Source organism: Symphalangus syndactylus, chromosome 8 (genome assembly GCF_028878055.3).
Source record: "Symphalangus syndactylus isolate Jambi chromosome 8, NHGRI_mSymSyn1-v2.1_pri, whole genome shotgun sequence".
Classification (NCBI taxonomy): Eukaryota; Metazoa; Chordata; class Mammalia; order Primates; family Hylobatidae; genus Symphalangus; species Symphalangus syndactylus.
In genome coordinates, this window is record NC_072430.2 from 40,900,064 (window position 1) to 40,918,528 (window position 18,465).

The following is an 18,465-nucleotide window of genomic DNA, read 5'->3' on the forward strand; positions in this document are numbered from 1 at the left end:
TAGCTGGAACTCCAGCAGAAAGCTGCAATTTTATTGGCTTTAAGAACAAAGCTTAGGGCTGCTAGAGTGGCTAGAAATAGGGGAAAATCCTGAGAAGAAGGGAGCCCCCAAATACGTACACAAATTTCTCTAAAATTCTTAGTCAATACCTGAATTGTACATGCATAAAGGAGACTCCAAGAAACCCAGTGAAAAGTAACTGCTGAAAGGATAATAAAAAGCTGAGCAGAGATGAAATTTCATTGCAAGGGAGGCAGAGTTTGGAGCTTGAGTTCCACAAAGTTAGAGGTGCTTGGTACAAACATTGGGTCTTTCACCAAAATCCCAGAAGGGCCATCTTAGGAGTAAAGACCATGTCCCAGGACTATGGGATTTGTTCTAGGACCAAGGGCAAAACCAAAATAGACCCAACCTAACACAATCCAAAACCAAGTTCCCACAAGTTTAAGGTGATCCACAAATAGTTTAACTGCCTACTAAGACAAAAATAAACACTTTTCAGAGGAAGGTAATTCCAGAGTTACTGTAATTTTTCAACTACAATGTCTTATGTACAAACAAAAATTACCAGACATATGAAGAAGTGGGAAAATGTGACCCACAGTCAGAAGAAAAAGTAGACAATAAAAACTGACCCCAAGATGACCCAGATGTTAGAATTAACAGACAAGAACTTTAAAGGAGCTATATAAGGATTTTATAAGCAGCTATACATTCAAGGACTTACGGGAAAAAATGGCCATAATGAATGAACAGATGGGAAATCTAGGAGAGAAACAGAAGCTATGTAGGAAAAAACAGATGGGGAAAAATAAATGGAAATTTCTAATTTAAAAGTAAAATACCTAAAATGAAAAAAATCAGTTGGGCTTAACAGCAGTTTGAACACAACAGTAAAAATCATCAGTGAACTTAAAGACAGACCAATAGAAAATACCCAATCTGAAGGACAAAAGATGGGGAAAAAAATTAATAAGGCTTCAGAACAAAAAACATAGAACAAACTTATGGAACAATATCAAGCAGTCTAACATTTATGCAACTAGAGTCCCAGGCACAAAGAGAGAGAAAATAGGGCAGTATAGATATTTGAAGAAGTAATCGCCTAAGACTTTCCAAATTTGGGGTGACAAATATCAGCTGTGAGATCTGCAAACCTTAGCAAATCCTAAACAGAAAAAAATCAAAGAAAATGACACACAGTCACATCATAGTCAAAGTGCTAAAAAGCAAAGATAAAGACAAAATCTTTAAAGCAGCCAGAGGGAGGAGAAAAGACTTACATACAGAACAATCAGGGGAAAAATGGCCAGAGGACAAAGGTATGCAATTTTTAAAGTGCTGAAAGAAAAAAAAACTCTCAATCTGGAATTCCACATCAATATAAAATATCCTTCAAAATGAGGATGAAATGAAAACATTTTCACATTTCAGATAAACTAAATAGAGAAGTTGTTCTTGGCAAATCTGTACTACCAGAAATGCTAAGGGAAGTTCTTCAGGCTAAAGAGAAATGACACCCCCAGATGGAAACTTGGATCTATTGGAAGAAACGAAGAACAACAAAAAAGGCAGAATATCTCTCAGTGACAACTGTTTAAAGTAAAATGACAAACTGGGCTGGGGGTGGTGGCTCACGCCTGTAATCCCAGCACTTTGGGAGGCCAAGGCAGGTGGATCACTTGAGGTCAGGAGTTTGAGACCAGCCTGGCCAACATGGTGAAATCCTGTCCCTACTAAAAATGTGAAAATTAGCCGGGTGGGTGGCGGGTGCCTCTAATCCCTGCTACTGGGAGGCTGAGGCAGGAGAATTGCTTGAACTGGGAGGCAGAGGTTGCAGTGAGCCAAGATCACGCCACTGCACTCCAGCCTGGGCAACAGAGTGAGACTCTATCTCAAAAACAAAACAAAACAAAAACCCGACAAACTGTATTGCAGAGTTCTTAATATAAATAGTTTTAAAATATATGCTATTAATACCACAAAGGACTTGGGGGGACAAATGGACTTCATGGCTGCAAGGGTCTCACATTTTATATGAAGTGGTATAATTTTTTTTTTTTTTTTTGAAACAGAGTCTCACTCTGTAGCCCAGGCTGGAGTGCAGTGGCACGATCTTGGCTCACTGTAACCTCTGCCTCCTGGGTCTCAGTTCAAGCAATTCTCCTGCCTCAGCCTCCCAAGTAGCTGGGATTACAGGCATATGTCACCATGCCCAACTAATTTTTGTATTTTTAGTAGAGACGGGGTTTCACTATGTTGGCCAGGCTGGTCCTGAACTCCTGACCTCTTGATCCACCCGCCTCGGCCTCCCAAAGTGCTGGGATTACAGGAGAGAGCCACCAAACCCGGCCACGGTATAATATTAACTCTATGTAACCAGTGATAAGGATGCATATTTTAAATCCTAGAGCAATCACCAAAAAAAAGTATAAAAAACTATACCTAAAAGCCAATGGAGGAATTAAAATGGAACATAAAAGCAATGGGCTAAACACAGTGACATAACTCTCTATTATACTGAGTAAAGGCATGTGACCAGAAATGTTTCAGTCTATCACCAATGACATTCAACATTAGTCAGTACCCTTTTCCTGTAAAGTATCATTATTTAAAGAATATTTTACTATCATTCTGCTCCTTTTCAGTAATTATTGACATGTCACATAATAAAAAGAAATCTAGCCTAGCTAATGATTCCAATGAAGCTTTCTGATCACAACCTTATAGTTTCTAAGCAGATTAGATATTCTATATTCACAGCACACTCTCTCCATCTCCTTGCCTCTCCTAAATCCTGGCTTCCCCCACGGACTTCGTTGCTCTCGCAGCTCTTTCAAGTAGAGTCTGCTCATTCTTTAAAACCCTGCAAACCCAAGTCCCAAGACAATACTCCTGTTTCACTCCCCAAAGTTCCTCTAAACCATTACTCTTCCAAATTATTATGAAACACTTCTTTCAAAACTCATACCATTCAGCTATACCACCTCTGTCCTTCATTCCTGTCACTAACAATGCCCTGAGCACACACTGACCAAAAATTTGGGCATTTGGCTCCCTCTCCACAACTATTCTCATTATTCTAAGCAATGTCAGTGTTCACATGAACAGTTCTAATGTTTAGCCTTGTGGTTCCCAGACCCTTCAAATGCCAATGGCCTTGTTGCTACTTTTTGAAACTCCAGTCATAACTGCAACTGCTCCATCTCTGAAATATCCAGTCCCCTCCTTCCCTCCTTATCTAACAACTTCCTTCTTGGTGTCACTTCTTTCCCTATCAACCTAGCTCATTCCGAAGGTCAATGACATCATGCCACCCCCCTTATCTTTTTACCACACTTCCCCTTGCTATGGCTGGAATGTCCCCTCCAAAACTTGGGTTGAAATTTAATTGCCATTGTAACAGTATTAAGATGTGAGATTATTATTTATTTTATTTTTTGAGACAGAGTTTCACCCTTGTTGCCCAAGCTGGAGTGCAATGGCGCCATCTTGGCTCACTGTAACCTCCGCCTCCCAGGTTCAAGCAATTCTCCTGTCTCAGCCTCCTGAGTAGCTGGGATTACAGGCCTGCACCACCACGCCCAGCTAATTTCATATTTTTAGTAGAGATAGGGTTTCACCATGTTGGTCAGGCTGGTCTCAAACTCCTGACCTCAGGTGATCCGCCCACCTTGGCCTCCCAAAGTGCTGGGATAAATGGCGTGAGCCACCATGTCCGGCCAAGATGTGAGATTTTTAAGAGGTGGTTAAGCCATGACAGCTTCTGCCCTCATGAATGGATTAATGCCATTATCACTAGAGTGGGTCCCTTATAGAAGGACAAGTTCAGTCCCCTTTTGACTCTCCCTCTCATATGCCCTCTTGCCCTTCCACCTTCTGCCATGGGATTACTCAGCACAAAGGCCCTCACCAGATGCCAGCACATTGATCTTGGACTTCCCAGCTTTCAGAAGTGCGAGAAAATAAATGTCTGTTGTTCATAAATTACCCACTCTGTGGCATTCTGTTAGAGCAGCATAAAACAGACCAAGACACCCCCTAAAGCCTGGATCAAGCCAACTACCTGCTTCCACTGTGTCAAGATCCAGCCTGCTCAGGGGTGTTGGAGAAACTTGCACAACCATGCGAATTAAGGCTTAACAAACTCATACTCTGCCTTCCCTCAGCAGGGTCCTACCTGGTCTCCCTGCTTCCAGTCTCACCTACCTCAAATCCATATCGCATGCCCGCATGGGCCCCTGGAAGTTACAGAGAATTCTAGATAGTGAGGGGAAGCTAGGTTCCAATCAGGAGGCATTTCTATGTAAGTATTTCTGGTAAATTGCCTAACAAGGTCTCTGAAGAAAGGCATCTGAACATCAAAGACTCCAGTAACTCGGCTATGATTTTTTTTCAATTATAAGTATTTGCTTTTATACCTGATTTTGAATCTATAATTTTGAATTGTTTTTCTTAAAGAAGGCCTCCAAATTGCATAAGCTTCAGGACTCACAAAACCTGGATCCATCCCCATCCAATTGTTGCCAAAGTGTTCTTTCTAAGATGCAAATCCAATCATACTGCTTCTCTACTGAAAATGTGTTTGCACTTGGAGATCATGAAGGGTCTATGTGTCAAAAAAGGAATCGGGAGTTCATGCTATAAATTCTTCATAGAGACCCTAGAATATATGCCGATGACCCCCACATCTGTTATCACTAGTTTCCAACTTTCTCTCTTAAGCTCCATACCACATTTTCAACTTGGCAGACCTCTTTGAAAATCCTGAAGGCAACTCAAATTCAGCATGTCCCAAATTGAAATAATTATCCTTTCTTGTTCACCAACTGCTAAGACTCTTAAATTCTCAGTCTCAAAAACATCATTATCCATTCAGTCTTTTCAGCTACAAGTGGGCTCAACTCCAGACTCTCCTTCTCTCCCACTTCCAACAGCCAATCTGTTACCACATCCTATCTGCCTGCCCTCAAACAGGTCTCTTGTCACTGACCTCTCCTCTTTAGATCCCTCCGCCAGGTTTTTGTTTATTGTTTCCCAAAGTAAGGCACATATGCCACTGGTGAGATGCCTGGAAAAGGTAAATAGATGAACCTTTTTAAAAATAGCCAGTTATGGCCGCGCACAGTGGCTCATGCCTGTAGTCCCAGCACTTTGGGAGGCTGAGGTGGGAGGATCATGAGGTCAGGAGATCGAGACCGTCCTGGCGAACATGGTGAAACCCCGTCTCTACTAAAAATACAAAAAAAAAAAATTAGCTGGGCATGGTGGCAGGCGCCTGTAGTCCCAGCTACTCAGGAGGCTGAGGCAGAAGAATGGCATGAACCCGGGAGGTGGGGCTTGTGGTGAGCCGAGATCGCGCCACTGCACTCCAGCTTGGGCGACAGCAGAGCGAGACTCCGTCTCAAAAAAAAAAAAAAAAAAAAAAAAAAAAAAAAAAAAAAAAGCCAGTTATGTATGTTATGTATACTAAGAAAAATATAAATGCCACAAATGATCATTTCATTGAAAACATTTTTTTAAAATAAATGCATTTAAGTATAAAAGGAAAGTTGATTTAAAGAGAAAAGTTAATAATGTGAGTGGTATGTATTGTAACTGTAAAAATGTAAAACTGTTAAAATGATGGGGAAATGCCTGAAACTTGGGAACGCTGCCCTGGTTGATGCCTTCATCACCTCTCAGAAGGACTGCTCCAACCGCCTCCCAGCGATCTCCCTGCCAACAAGCTCTCCCACTCTATCCTCCAGTGTAGCTGCCAGATTCACTTTCTAGAAAACAAAGTCGGCAACGTCATTCTTTGCTTTAAAATCTTTGTGGGCTCCCTACAACATGGAAAACAAACTTCTTTCTCCACTTGGAATGCCAGGCCTATGTTCCCAATACATTAAATGGTTTTACCGTGCCCTAAAAACCACCAGCCCCTGTGCAATGGCATGCCTTAGAACAGGCTTTGCAGGCCGCCAGAAATGGCTTTTTGCCCTCCTTGCTCATTAGCAAATTCCTACTCGTTCATGTCAACCCACTTCAAGAGCTGCCTCTTTTAGAAAGCCTTCCCTAACTCCTAGGCAGGGTGAGGTGATCCTTCTGGGTTCCTGATCTCAGATACTACTTCAGAATTATAATTTTTAGTCTAGGTGTGTGGTTCCCCAATTAGAATACGAAGTTTTCTTGTTCATTTTGTATCAGAAAGTGTATATTAAATGTAGGATAAATAAGTGAATGAATAAAATTCTACTTATAAATATGTATATAAAAAAATATAAATGCGCCAGGTGTGATGGCTCACGCCTGTAATCCTAACACTTTGGGAGCCCAAGGTAGGAGGATCACTTAAGGCCAGGAGTTTGAGACCAGCCTGGGCAACACAGTGAGATTGTGTCTCTACAAAAAAATTAAAAAAAAAAACAAACATATATATATATATATATAAGTGAATATATATACCTATACATATAAATGAATGAATGGGCATAGCAAAATGGAGTATGGGGGTTGGAGTTCTTCATTATCACTGGTTAAGAGGACAAAAAGAGATGCAGGAAAAAGAGAAATAGTAGAGATAAAACAGAGGAAGTTCAATAAGAGAGAGGAAAAAAATAAAGAGAAAGAGATGTCGGAACCAGGCATAGTGGCTCACGCCTATAATCCTAGAGCTTTGGGAGGCCAAGGTGGGAGGACTGCTTGAAGCCAGGAGTTCAAGATCATCCTGAGCAACATAGCATGACCTTGTCTCTACCAAAAATAAAAACAAATTAGCTTGGTGTAGTGGTGCATGCCTATAGTTCCAGCTACTCGGCAGGCTGAGGGGGAGGATTGCTTGAGCCCCAGAGTACATGTCATAGCCTAGTCACTGAATTCTTTCAACAAGGATTTACTGAGACCTCACTCAGTGTGTACTGTGCCAGGCACACATGGCCCCCTCTCTGACTGCTCCCTGAAATTGCAGGGACCCCTATTGCTAAATCCAATAGGACCTGCTCAGGCCTTCCCTTCCTGGACCCTCTCGGCAGCATCAAACACTGCTGACCCCTCAGTCCATCATGACACTCTCACTTATCTTGGCTTCTGGACACCACAGGTGCTTGGTTTCTCCTCTCCTCCCTGGCCACCACTCCTCAATTTCTTTCGGTAAGCTATTTTTTGGCTGTGTGTTTCCTGAACATGAGTGGTCCTCAGCTTCTGTCTGTTCCTCCACTTCCGTCAGAAGCCTTCTCCTCTTACTCTAAAACCCTCTCTTAAGAGTGTTGGGCTTCCATTTAGCACCTCAGTGCTAAGAACTTCCAAATCTCCAGCTCTAGCCTACAGCCTGGTATACACAAGTCCCACACATCAAAGCCTCTTGGGCATTTCCTGCAGGTTGAATACATCATCCCCCACTCCTCACACCTGAGGATTCATTTAACCAGCACTTACTGAGGACCTACAAAGTGCCAGTCTCCAGGAAGGAGAACAGCCATTTCTGCAGCTTGCAAGTGGTCAGAGAGATGAAACTAAATAAGGACACAAACATATGATTACAAACTGTGATTGAAGTGATAAGGAAAATGTGAAAAAAGAAATGAGCACATATAATAAAATGACCTCACTTAAATCAACTACAATAGCTGACAGGTGTGAAATGAGGCTGGCCATGCAGAGAAGACCCAGATGACACAGGGCTAAGTTAGGGATTTGGGGTTGTTTTTTTTTTTTTATCTTAAGTGCAATGAGTATCCATTAAAGGGTTTGACTATGAAATGACTGATATACATTTTTACAAGACCACTCCAGCTAAATTGCAGGACAGTGGGAATATAAGAGGAGGGACCAGTTATGAGGCAACTACTGAAGCCCAGGTGGGATGATAGTGGCTGAAATCACTCCTCTAATTCCCCCCCAACCCCCGCCCCCAAACAAACACTTTTATTTTCTAATAGAATTCTATTCACTGCCGTAGATCCTGACAAGTCTCTGCTCTGGGCACTTTGCCTAAATAGAAGTCAGTTCTCATTACAACAAAGGTATCATTCCCATGAAAAGTTTCACATACCAAAAAAAGATTTCTGAACACAGCCAGTGGTCTATTTACTCCAAAAAGGAGTCAAACCAAATTCCAACATTACAATAGAATCTGAAATCCTCGAGCACACCTCGGAGATTTTTCTTGACCAGCAAACACAAATGCATAGAGGAAGGTACAGTGGTTGCACTGAAGATGCAGCAATAAAAGACAAGGCTAAAAATACTGAAAGCTCACTGTTTAGCTCTCATAACATTACCAATTATTTCAGCGTCATATTAGAAATGTTGACCTCATATGGGTCATTTGTGAAAAGGCAAAGGGGCTGGTTTTCAAACACTTGGTCCATTTATCAAGGAAGGCAAAAGGGGCTGGTTTCAAATACAAAGTCACTTACGACCACCCCTCTATCACCTGTACGGTCAACTGCTCCACTAACAAATCCACCACGCCATGCTCTATCTCGTCTCCAGAACTTGGCTCACACTCTTCCCTTTCCCTGGAATATTCTTCCCCCTCTTCTCTTGGCTAATTTCTACTCATCCTTCAAGTCTCTCAGCCCAAACCTGATTTCTTCCTGGACCACCTTTTTGGATATCCGTGAGTATAAAATGGGCTCAACGTGTTTACTCTCACATCTTCTGTAATCACCTCCACCTGACACTTCTCTGCAAGCCCCTAAGTCAAAGTTCTAGAAGGCAAGGAGCATGTCTGGTTAATCATTGTATTCCAAGTTCAAAGCACAATACCTGGCACACAGAAAGCTCCCAATCAAGTTGCATAAATGAATGAATATTTCCTTTTTTCCAAGGTAACTGAGGTCACCAAGGTCACTTCTGCCCTCTTCATTTTCTACTTATCTGCCCCCAGAACAACAAAATGATATAAGTCTGCAGTTAAGGATTATTCTTCGGAAAGACTGTCAACCTTCAGACAGAGAGTTGCATTTTGTTGACGGAAAGGTGTTGGTAAACAACTGGCCAATGGCATAGGCAGAAATGCTACTACGAGAGACACATAAAATGGGTCTCAAGTGGCACAGAGAATTCCTACTGAAAGGATTCCTCACCCAAATGTTTCTTTGCCATAAGGGCCAGTTGTTAGTCTATGAAATATGAATAACTCTGTATCTTGGACAGAACTGATGTTTAGGATAAATTGATAATACATTCTAATTCTCGTGTGATACAGATAAGGACAATAATAGTTAGCAGGTGTTGGGCACTGCTCTAAGAGCTTTATATATTTTATTTAACCCTCTAACAACCCAATGAGATAGACACTACTATCATCTCCATTCAACAGATGAGGAAACTGGCTTAGAGTAGTTAAGTAACACACCTGGGATATACACCTAGCAACTGGCAGAGCTGAGATTAAAGACAAAACGATCATCTTTTCTACTTCTCAGATTACATAGAAAATGACAACAAGAGAGGACTTACAGTGAAATGGGCTAAGCTCTTGACACATATTTCTCACTTAACCCTCCCCATAGGTGAGGAGGAGAATCTTAAAGTGCTCTTTGAGCACCAACTTGCACTCTGGGTCTCACAGAAGCCAGCAAGAAAGCATGTTTTCCTGGGGCACTTGAAGAGCCTTTGACAAAGCCAGAGCCAGTGCTGGCGGAGAATCTCAAGATGCTGATTTCCAATTGCAGGCTCTACCCTGAGATGACATTCCCTCCCACACAGCGGCCGGCCCCAGGGATGGGTCAGCGATGCACATCTGCACACCCCAAGGGAGAGTTCAAAACCAAAGCATGCCAAGCATGACATAAATATGAAGTGTGGAAAACACATTCCTTATGAACAACTCCATATCAAATTCCCTGCATCCCTCTTCGGCAACGTTATCAGAAGCATCATTCAATCCAGCCGATTGGAGAGCGGCTATGAAAAACGCTGGAAAATGTGACCAATCAGGAGAGTTATTTTTGTGAGAAAGAAGAAAAATGTCACCAAAAAGGGTCAGCAGATAACCCTACTGGGCTGAAAATAACTGCCTGGCTGGCAGACCAGTAAGGGGACAGGCGGAGGGTGAGAGACGTAATGCAAAGTGCCAAGGGAGCTCCGGCCGAGTGAGGCTGCTGGGGGATGAGGAAATTGGCCTAATTTGGGAACATGAGCCCAGCAGCATTTCTCAGATTCCTGCGAGGGAATCTGGCTAACTTTCAGTTCTGCGTCCTCGGAGGAACACCAAGGGGATGGGGGGAGAGAAAGGGAACAGCTGTGACTCCAACACTTCTCTAGACCACTGAACAAATAAGGGTGATCAAGTGGGAACTTACTCCCATTCCAAAAGGACCCCGAGGGAATGACCCTAAGTCTCTCCGCCCTCTCCAAAATCCTCTTCTCTACTGGGAGGTCTGTGCTTCTTCCCACCTAGCAGGTAGGAGAGGCTAGGCACTTGAGTCAGAAAGACTCAACTAGAGTCACAGATTAGCTGAATGCTTCTGACAAGTTACCCAGACTCTCAAAGTCTCCATGTCCTCACAAATACAACGTGATGATAAGGGTACCTACTTCAAGAGCTACCATAAGGATCAACTAGGACACTGCATGTAATGAACAGATCGCTAGCAGCTGTTCCAATGTAAGCTATGATGATGATTATTAAAAGGACAATCTGCTAAATAAAAGCTAAGCCAAAAAGAGGTCTAGATCCCAGCAAGAAATGCTCATCCAAAAGAAGAGCTAGCCCTGGAGAGGTTTTGCCAAAGATTACTTTTGCCCAAACTCAGTAGAAGGTAACTTTTCGGTAGAAAGCGTCTGGGTCTGTCCTTAAAAGAGTTCTGTGAGGACACAATCATTTGAATCAATAGAAGGTCAAGGCTCAGGAAGAGAAATCTGGTTTAACTCTCAGACCCATCCTCCCTAGAGAAAGTTATACATCACAGACATGTAGACACTCATCATAGAACTATCTTCCAGCAAAATCCTCAATACCTATAATTCCAACCTGAACTGCTAGCTGAACCATGCTTCTAGTGATCCAAGCCTGATTTGCAACAGGTACACCCCACCCCCCGCCCAAAAAATGTAGAGTCATAAGCTTTCTTAGTACTTACCATTTCTCCTTGGTTTTCTGTGTGCCGGATACCGTGCTAAGTACTTTACATGCATTACCTCATTTGATCTTCACAACAACCCTAAAAAAGTAGACACAACTCCAATCTACTCCAAACTAGTAAAATTACACAAAGAGTTCATCTTTCTGGTAAATTTTAAAATTAGACAGTTAAGTGATTTGAAATGTATCGAATGACCAAGCAAATAAAAAGACTTTTCCTCTTCTCTCAGAGCAGGAAGAAGAGTTTAATTACCTGGACTGAACCACAGGCATCCTACCGGCACCACGTCCTAAGTGGTTATGGAGACAATCAGAAGGAAAAGAGCAAGAAGAGAGTTCACACAGGCCACTCAATCAGATATCCTGGAACTTAGGGCATACAGTTTTTTTTCACTCAACTCCAAAATAAAAACTGGAGAAGAATGTAAATTTTTTTTAAGCTAGAATAATTTTCTTTTCATACCCAGGGCTACAAAAAAAAAAAAAAAAAAGGCCTTTCTATAATTTCTATTTGTTTTAAATTGACATGTCATTTTTGAAGGCCTACTCAAGAGCCATTCTCCTCACCTCCCTTACCAAGAAACCCCGATGCTATGGTGTGGTAATGTGCCCATTAAAAACTCCCCTGAAACTGAGAGTGTGGCTGTAAGATCCAGTTCTGACCAATGAAATGCAACTAGAGCTCTCCTTAGTGAGGTCTCTGGCTACTGTTTTCCTGATAAGAAGGGGTACACCCTTCTTACTGGCATGCACCTTGAACTCTTCAACGATTCCCTCTCTTCCCACCTAGAATGCATATCTGATCCCAGGAGAATGACTAGCCATCTTGCAACCATGAGAACAAAAGTCACAAGCTCCAGATAGCAGAGCAGGAAGCTGGAAAGAGCTAGAGTAATGCAGGACATGCTCCAGTGACTGCACCCACTCTGCTCTGCCCTCCACTGGACTCTGCTATGTGAAAGAAAAATTGCTCCTGTTTGATTCAAGTACTGGAGTTGTTTCTGTTGTAGGCAGCCAAATTCCATACTGATAGATAGAGGCGGCCACTTGAAAAATCAATCCATCCTAAAAGACAGGAGTTTTACATTCAAACGGAAATGGGAACCAGGCAGATCAAATGTGAGTAAATCTGACCAGGTGTATCAAAGTACTAAGCAGTTAACTGGGGAGGGATGGATGCATGTAAGCTATCAGCAGCTGCAGCTCCAGCCAATTACCACCATGTGGGAATGTCAACCCAGCATTCTCACTGTGCCAGGGCTTCTGATTTTAAAGAGAAGCCCCAAATCTGAATTTCGATATTACGTTTCCTAATTTATAAATGCGAACCAAATTTAAAAATTCTTAACCCTGTATGGATCAAATAAAACATGACTATAGGCCAAATTCAGCCTGAAGGCCACCAGCTTTCAACCTCAGTAGAGAAGGTTAAGGTGGAATAAAAAGAATGCCCAAGTTCTAGAGAAATAATAATGGTTGGCAACATACTGAGCATTTGTGTGTCAGACTGAGTTAAGGGTATATCACTTTTTCTTTCCAGCCATCCTATGAAGTATGGAATATTACTATCCCTGTTTCACCAACAGGAAAATGAGGCTTAGCAAGATTAACTCAGTATCACAGAAGCTAATGTATGACAGGGCCAGGATTTCAGCCCAGGCTGGTATGACTCCTAGGCCTGTGTTTTTACAGACTCTTAAGAAATGCCTGCTGCAACTAGAAAGCAAAAAAACTTTTCTCCAGGCTGGGTGTGGTGGCTCACACCTGTAATCCCAGCACTTTGGGAAGCCAAGGCAGGAGGATCGATTGAGGCCAGGAGTTTGAGACCAGCCTGGGCAACATAACAAGACTTCATCTCTACAAAAAAAATCAGCCAGGCGTGGTGGTGCATGCCTGTGGTCCCAGCTGCTCAGGAGACTGTGACTGGAGGATCGCTTGAGCCCGGGAGTTCAAGGCTGCAGTAAGCCAGGATCATGCCACTGCATTCCGGCCTGGGAGACAGAGCAAGACCCTGCCTCAAAACAAAAACAAACAAACAAAAAAACCCTCTGCTCTGGATAACTACTAGCCAACCTATTGATAAATGAGTAGTAGCCTGTGAACAGACTTCCAAATCAGTTCTAAGAGACTCTGGCTGACATGCTCTTTCTTCGCTGCCCTTTAATAAAAGCAGCAAAGTGCTCTCCCAATACACCTTTATTCACTAATTTATTGAATGAATGCTTGCACAGTGCTTTTCAGTTTATTAAAAAGCTTCTCAACGCGTATCTCACTTGCCCCCATATCAACCTGGTGGTATTACTATCACTATTTGACAGATAATGAAATGGAGAATTAGAGAGATTAGTGGACTTACAATCCAGGCAATTAGCACCCAGTCCTCTGGTGCGAAGCCCTGTGTTCTTTCTGCTTCCTTCACCAGAGCTCTCAACTCCACTACCTTGCTTTAAAATAACCATGTGTTTGAACTAATTTCCACTTAAGTCTAAAGTAACTCCAGCATGTCTGACACCTCCCAGGTACCATATTTACATTTGCATGGATATCTTCATCCTAGAATATAGTCAGCAAGAGGACAAAAATAAATACATCAAGTAATAGAATTGGAATGTAAATGGGCACACACACAAGTCTTGGGATCTAATTTTAGAAAGAAACAGCCAAAAAGTCCCACACAGCACAGTAAGCATCTGGCCCCGTGGGAGGCTGCCCACACTGTTTAAACCCCAATTAGCCCACGGAGAAAGGGATCCTGGAATCCTAACTGGCATCTTGCTTTCAGAGGCAACAGTTGGGTGAAGAGCAGAATGACTTTTCATCATGTTCTCCCAGAAAAATGGTAATGCACAGAGTTTAAAAAAAAAGGTAAACCTGGAAATAAGTAGGTATTACTGAATGGCTGAAACCCTGAAAGGGTTCATCACACTCTGTGACTATGGAGTTATATTCTCACAGCAATGATTCTCACATGGGAGCCAAGGGGAAGTGGGTGGTAGGCAAGCAGGGCCCACTGGCCCCAGCCCAGGAGCTGATTTGGTATGGGGGTCATATAAGGCTTCAAGGCCTAATCAGGTCATCACAGGCTCATTCACCTAACTACCATAGGTGGTTATAACCTCCTTCACAATTAAGTAGACTTTAAAAAATATATATATATACACACACACATACACTCTTGTTAATATTTATATATATACACATAAAATATATACTCTTATTGTTAATTATATATATATATATATATATATCACTCTTGTTGCCCAGGCTGGAGTGCAACGGCAAGATCTCAGCTCACCGCAACCTCCGCCTCCCAGGTTCAAGCAATTTTCCTGCCTCAGCCTCCCAAGTAGCTGGGACTATAGGCACATGCCACCCATACCCAGCTAATTTTTAAATTTTTTGCAAAGACAAGGTCTCACTATGTTGCCCAGGCTGGTCTTGAACTCCTAGGTTCAAACAATCCTCCTGCCTTGGCTTCCCAAAGTGCTGGGGTTACAGGGGTTACAAGCATCAGCCACTGTGCCTAGCCTTAAGTAGACTTTTAATCAGTCTTCCTGGTTGCCAGTGATCATGAGAATGTAAATTCCATTATGGCAAGAGATCTTGTCTCGTTTGTTCACTGAAATATGCCAACCCTGCAAAATGGTTCCTGGCACTTACTGTGTGCTTCAATAAATAGTTGTTGAGTAAATGAATGAATGATCTGGTGTTGGAATTAATCCTCCTGGACCCATGTGGAACAGTGTAAAGTGCCAGAGGCCAAGAATTAGCTTCCATCAGCTCAGTTATGTGCTTCCGCATTTTCTCTTTAAATACATACACCACTGCAGTTCAAGCTCCCTGAGATCCAGGGTTGGGTCTGGTATATCTTCTTTCACCAAATTCCTACTTTATATCACCTCTCATAACTGTGCCTCCAATGCTCCACTATCCGCACCTCCCAACCTCCCTGCCCCAGGCCCCGTAACACTTCTACATAGCTTCTAATATGTAAGTACATCACACACTATGTACTTGACCCCACCTCATCCTGCGCAATAACAATTGCAGGCCTATTCTGCCAGGCACTGTGACAGATAATAGGGTACAATAACAAGACACAACCTCTGCCTTCCAGATGCTCATATCTTATGAGAGAACCAGATATGTAAACAATTAGAATACAATGTAATAAGTATCATAATGGAGGTGCCACGGCTGCAGTTACAAACTGAGAATCCTTGGACCAAATCCAGCCCATATGACGATTTAATATCCGGTCCATATGGTGATTAGGTTTTCTTAATCAGTTGCTAACCTCTAAAAATGTGTTGCTTTCACATAAAATTTTAGACTGCCAGCATCTCTTGAAGAATCATAGTTGGCAATACTGGGCCTGTATTCTCTACAGCATCAACCAGCTTTGGCTAAGTAGTGGTTGTCCCTTTAGAGGGGGTCATGTGGCCTCCAATTCCCAGTCCCCCTGCCCTAACTCGCTACCCTAGTTTCTTCCAGGCAATGATGCCAAGGGGTCAGCTGCTAGTTTTTCTAGGCCAGCACAGATGTTATCTTAATGATTCTCCATACCCACACTTCTAAAGGGAGAAAATGAAAGATAAATGGACGAGGCCTTGTGGAGAGCTTAAGAAAGTGGTGGAGAATGCATTTCCTATGAAAATGAAGAATATTCCTACCTATGTGATAATGTAAGTGAAGTGTGTCCATGTCAGGTACCTGGCTCATTTGCTCATGTACCTGCCTGACCCATTAGGCTTCTCAGCATGGGTCCCTTCATCTGTTGCAAACCTACTATGGGCCAGCAAGCTAGAAGCCAGGTTTCCTGCTCTCTGGGAACTCACTGTCCGGTGGGGGAGACAGACATGTAAAAAGACAATTCACATATAATGGCATATGTTCTACAATACGTACTATGGGAAGTGAGAGGAAGGACTGCTAAGTCAGCCTGGAGAGGTTAGAGAAGAGCTAACTTCTGGCAGAGGATGACCCTGAGGCTGACTTTTGCAAAGTTTTTTCAAATGGACAGAGGAAGGTAAAAAGGGGCTCTGAGTAAGCTGCCAAAAGTAGTGCCCTGGCAGTAAAAAGTATTGCTCATCAGAATTACCCACCCTCCACAAAGAAGCTGGATCATTTCCCATAATTCCAGGCTACTCGGAAAAGTTTCCAGGAAAGCAAGGCCAGTAAATGATCTGCTTCCTGCCGGAAGACTGTAGAAAGCGCAGGTCACCACCGAGAGCAATGTCCAATTGTGTAATCCAACCTTACGTCACCAGTCTGTCTCACTGGCATTTATTCAGCAGAAATAAAAACCTGGAATCCTACTGGATTTTGAAACTTCCCAGTCCCTTGCTTCAGCTAACATAAAAAATTCTACATTAAGAATATAAGGAAATGCACAGAAACTAGTCTGGCATCAAGGAAAAAAAGTTCTTCTTCCATTTCCTGCTACAAGGACAAATGCCAAGGAAGGGAATTCCCAAATCAAGACAGGAGAAAGGGTTGGCATTCAAGGGAAGAAATATGGAATATCAAATCCTTGGTCATTAAGGAATCACTAACTCTTAAAGAGCATTTCTTCAGATTTTTTTTTTTTTTTTTTTTTTTTTTTTTAGCACCCACCTCTCCAGTCAGAGTCAAAGAGGAATTCTTGCCATTGAGGTGATTCTCGGTCTGCGCTGACTCCTGTTGAGCTCGGCGACCCATCTTGGCCCTCTGTAAGGAGAGACAGAAGGCACTGCTGACCCAAATGTCATTTGGGCCGCTACTGAGATGACAATCCGGCCGGGTGCAGTGGCTCACACCTGCAATCCCAGCACTTTGGGAGGCCGAGGCAGGCAGATCACAAGGTCAGGAGATCCAGACCATCCTGGCTAACACGGTGAAATCCCATCTCTACCAAAAACACAAAAGATTAGCCTGGCGTTGTGGTGGGCACCTGTAGTCCCAGCTACTTAGGAGGCTGAGACGGGAGAATCGCTTGAACCTGGGAGGCAGAGATTGCAGTGAGCCGAAATTGTGCCACAGCACTCCAGCCTGGGTGACAGAGCAAGACTCCATCTCAAAACAAAACAAAACAAAACAAAAAAGATGACAATCCTGGGAAGGTAAGCAAGGACTGGATTTATGATGATGTGGTGGAGAATGGGATTTGAGTTACTTGGACATGTTTTTAGAAAACCCTCTAAAACCCCTTAAAACAAAGCACCTGAGGTCAGTTCTATTTGATAGGAAAATACGAAATTAAGACAGGGTCTCACTCTGTTGCCCAGGCTGGAGTGCTCACCGCAGCCTCCACCTCCTAGGCTCAAGTGATCCTCCTACCTTGCCCTCCTGAGTAGCTGGGACCACAGGTACACACCACCGTATCTGGATACTTTATTTTTTTGTAGATATGGGGTCTCCCTGTGTTGCCCAGGCTGGACAAGGTTTTCTTTTAACAACAATAGACATGGCAAAAGAAAATTCTATTTTCTACCCAAAGAAATGCAGTTACAAATTCCTCTAGAATGGGCAGAGACCTCATGCCACAGGTCAGAGAAGAAGGTGGTAAAGGCTCCCATGTTCCTACACAGGATTTTAGGAAGGCTTAATTTCAAATCTGCACCTTGGCATGAAAATCATTATCAAACAGGCTTTTGGAAAGAATTCCTAAATTCCATGGCAACTGGAAAAGAGTTAGCATTTGCTCTGATATATACAGTAACTGGGTTTGCCTTTACAGACATTAAGGGAAATCTAGTACAAGAATTTTGAGACATTATCTTTGGAAATCAGAGCACTTCAAAATTCTTGGCCATCAAATAAACCATTTGCAGGTGTTTCCCAAGGCCCTCCGGTGGAGACTCTGCCTCCAAGGCTTCCCAGCACACAAAACTTTATTTAGTCAGACTCTTGGGTGCTGAAATATTTATACTTTTGCTTTACTTTGTTTAAAAAAAACAGCATTAATATAAGCACTTTTAGATCTCATTTAATGTGGCTTCCTTTGATTCTCACAATAATGGACACAAACTGAGACTGATGTCATTTTACAAAGGAGGAAACTGAGGCCTAGGAAGGTGATGAAGTGGCTGACATAAATCTAGGAGCAAAGCCTTCTGATTTCCGATCCTGGGTTTCCTGGGTGCTTTCCACTATACCCTGCTAAAACTTGTTTTAAGATGTTCTAAGGACTGACTGCCCCACTAAACTGAGAGAGGTTACAGAAGAGCTCGTAAAAACTCTTGTGCAGTGTTGACACTTCAAATTATAGTGTCATTTAGGTTTCAGGGATGGTGGAAACAATCTTCCTGATAATAAGCAGCTTATTTTCTTCTCAAGGCAGACAATTCCATCCCTTTGCCATGGTTGCCCTTTTCCATTTGTCATAGCACGGAGTATCTGAATACAGCATC

General features: G+C 42.7%; 1 protein-coding gene across 4 annotated transcripts in view; it reads right to left on the bottom strand.

The window, feature by feature from the left end:
- IFT43 (intraflagellar transport 43) overlaps positions 1-18,465 on the bottom strand; it is a 94,854-nt gene that overhangs the window by 74,904 nt on the left and 1,485 nt on the right. For all 4 annotated transcript variants that reach the window (XR_008659399.2, XM_055288711.2, XM_055288712.2 and 1 more), the window contains exon 2: positions 16,691-16,783. Coding sequence is in view for 3 of the 4 variants with exons in the window: in XM_055288711.2 (XP_055144686.1) it covers positions 16,691-16,783 (93 nt within the window). In the remaining variant the exon portion in view is untranslated. The remainder of the gene's footprint in view (positions 1-16,690; positions 16,784-18,465) is intronic.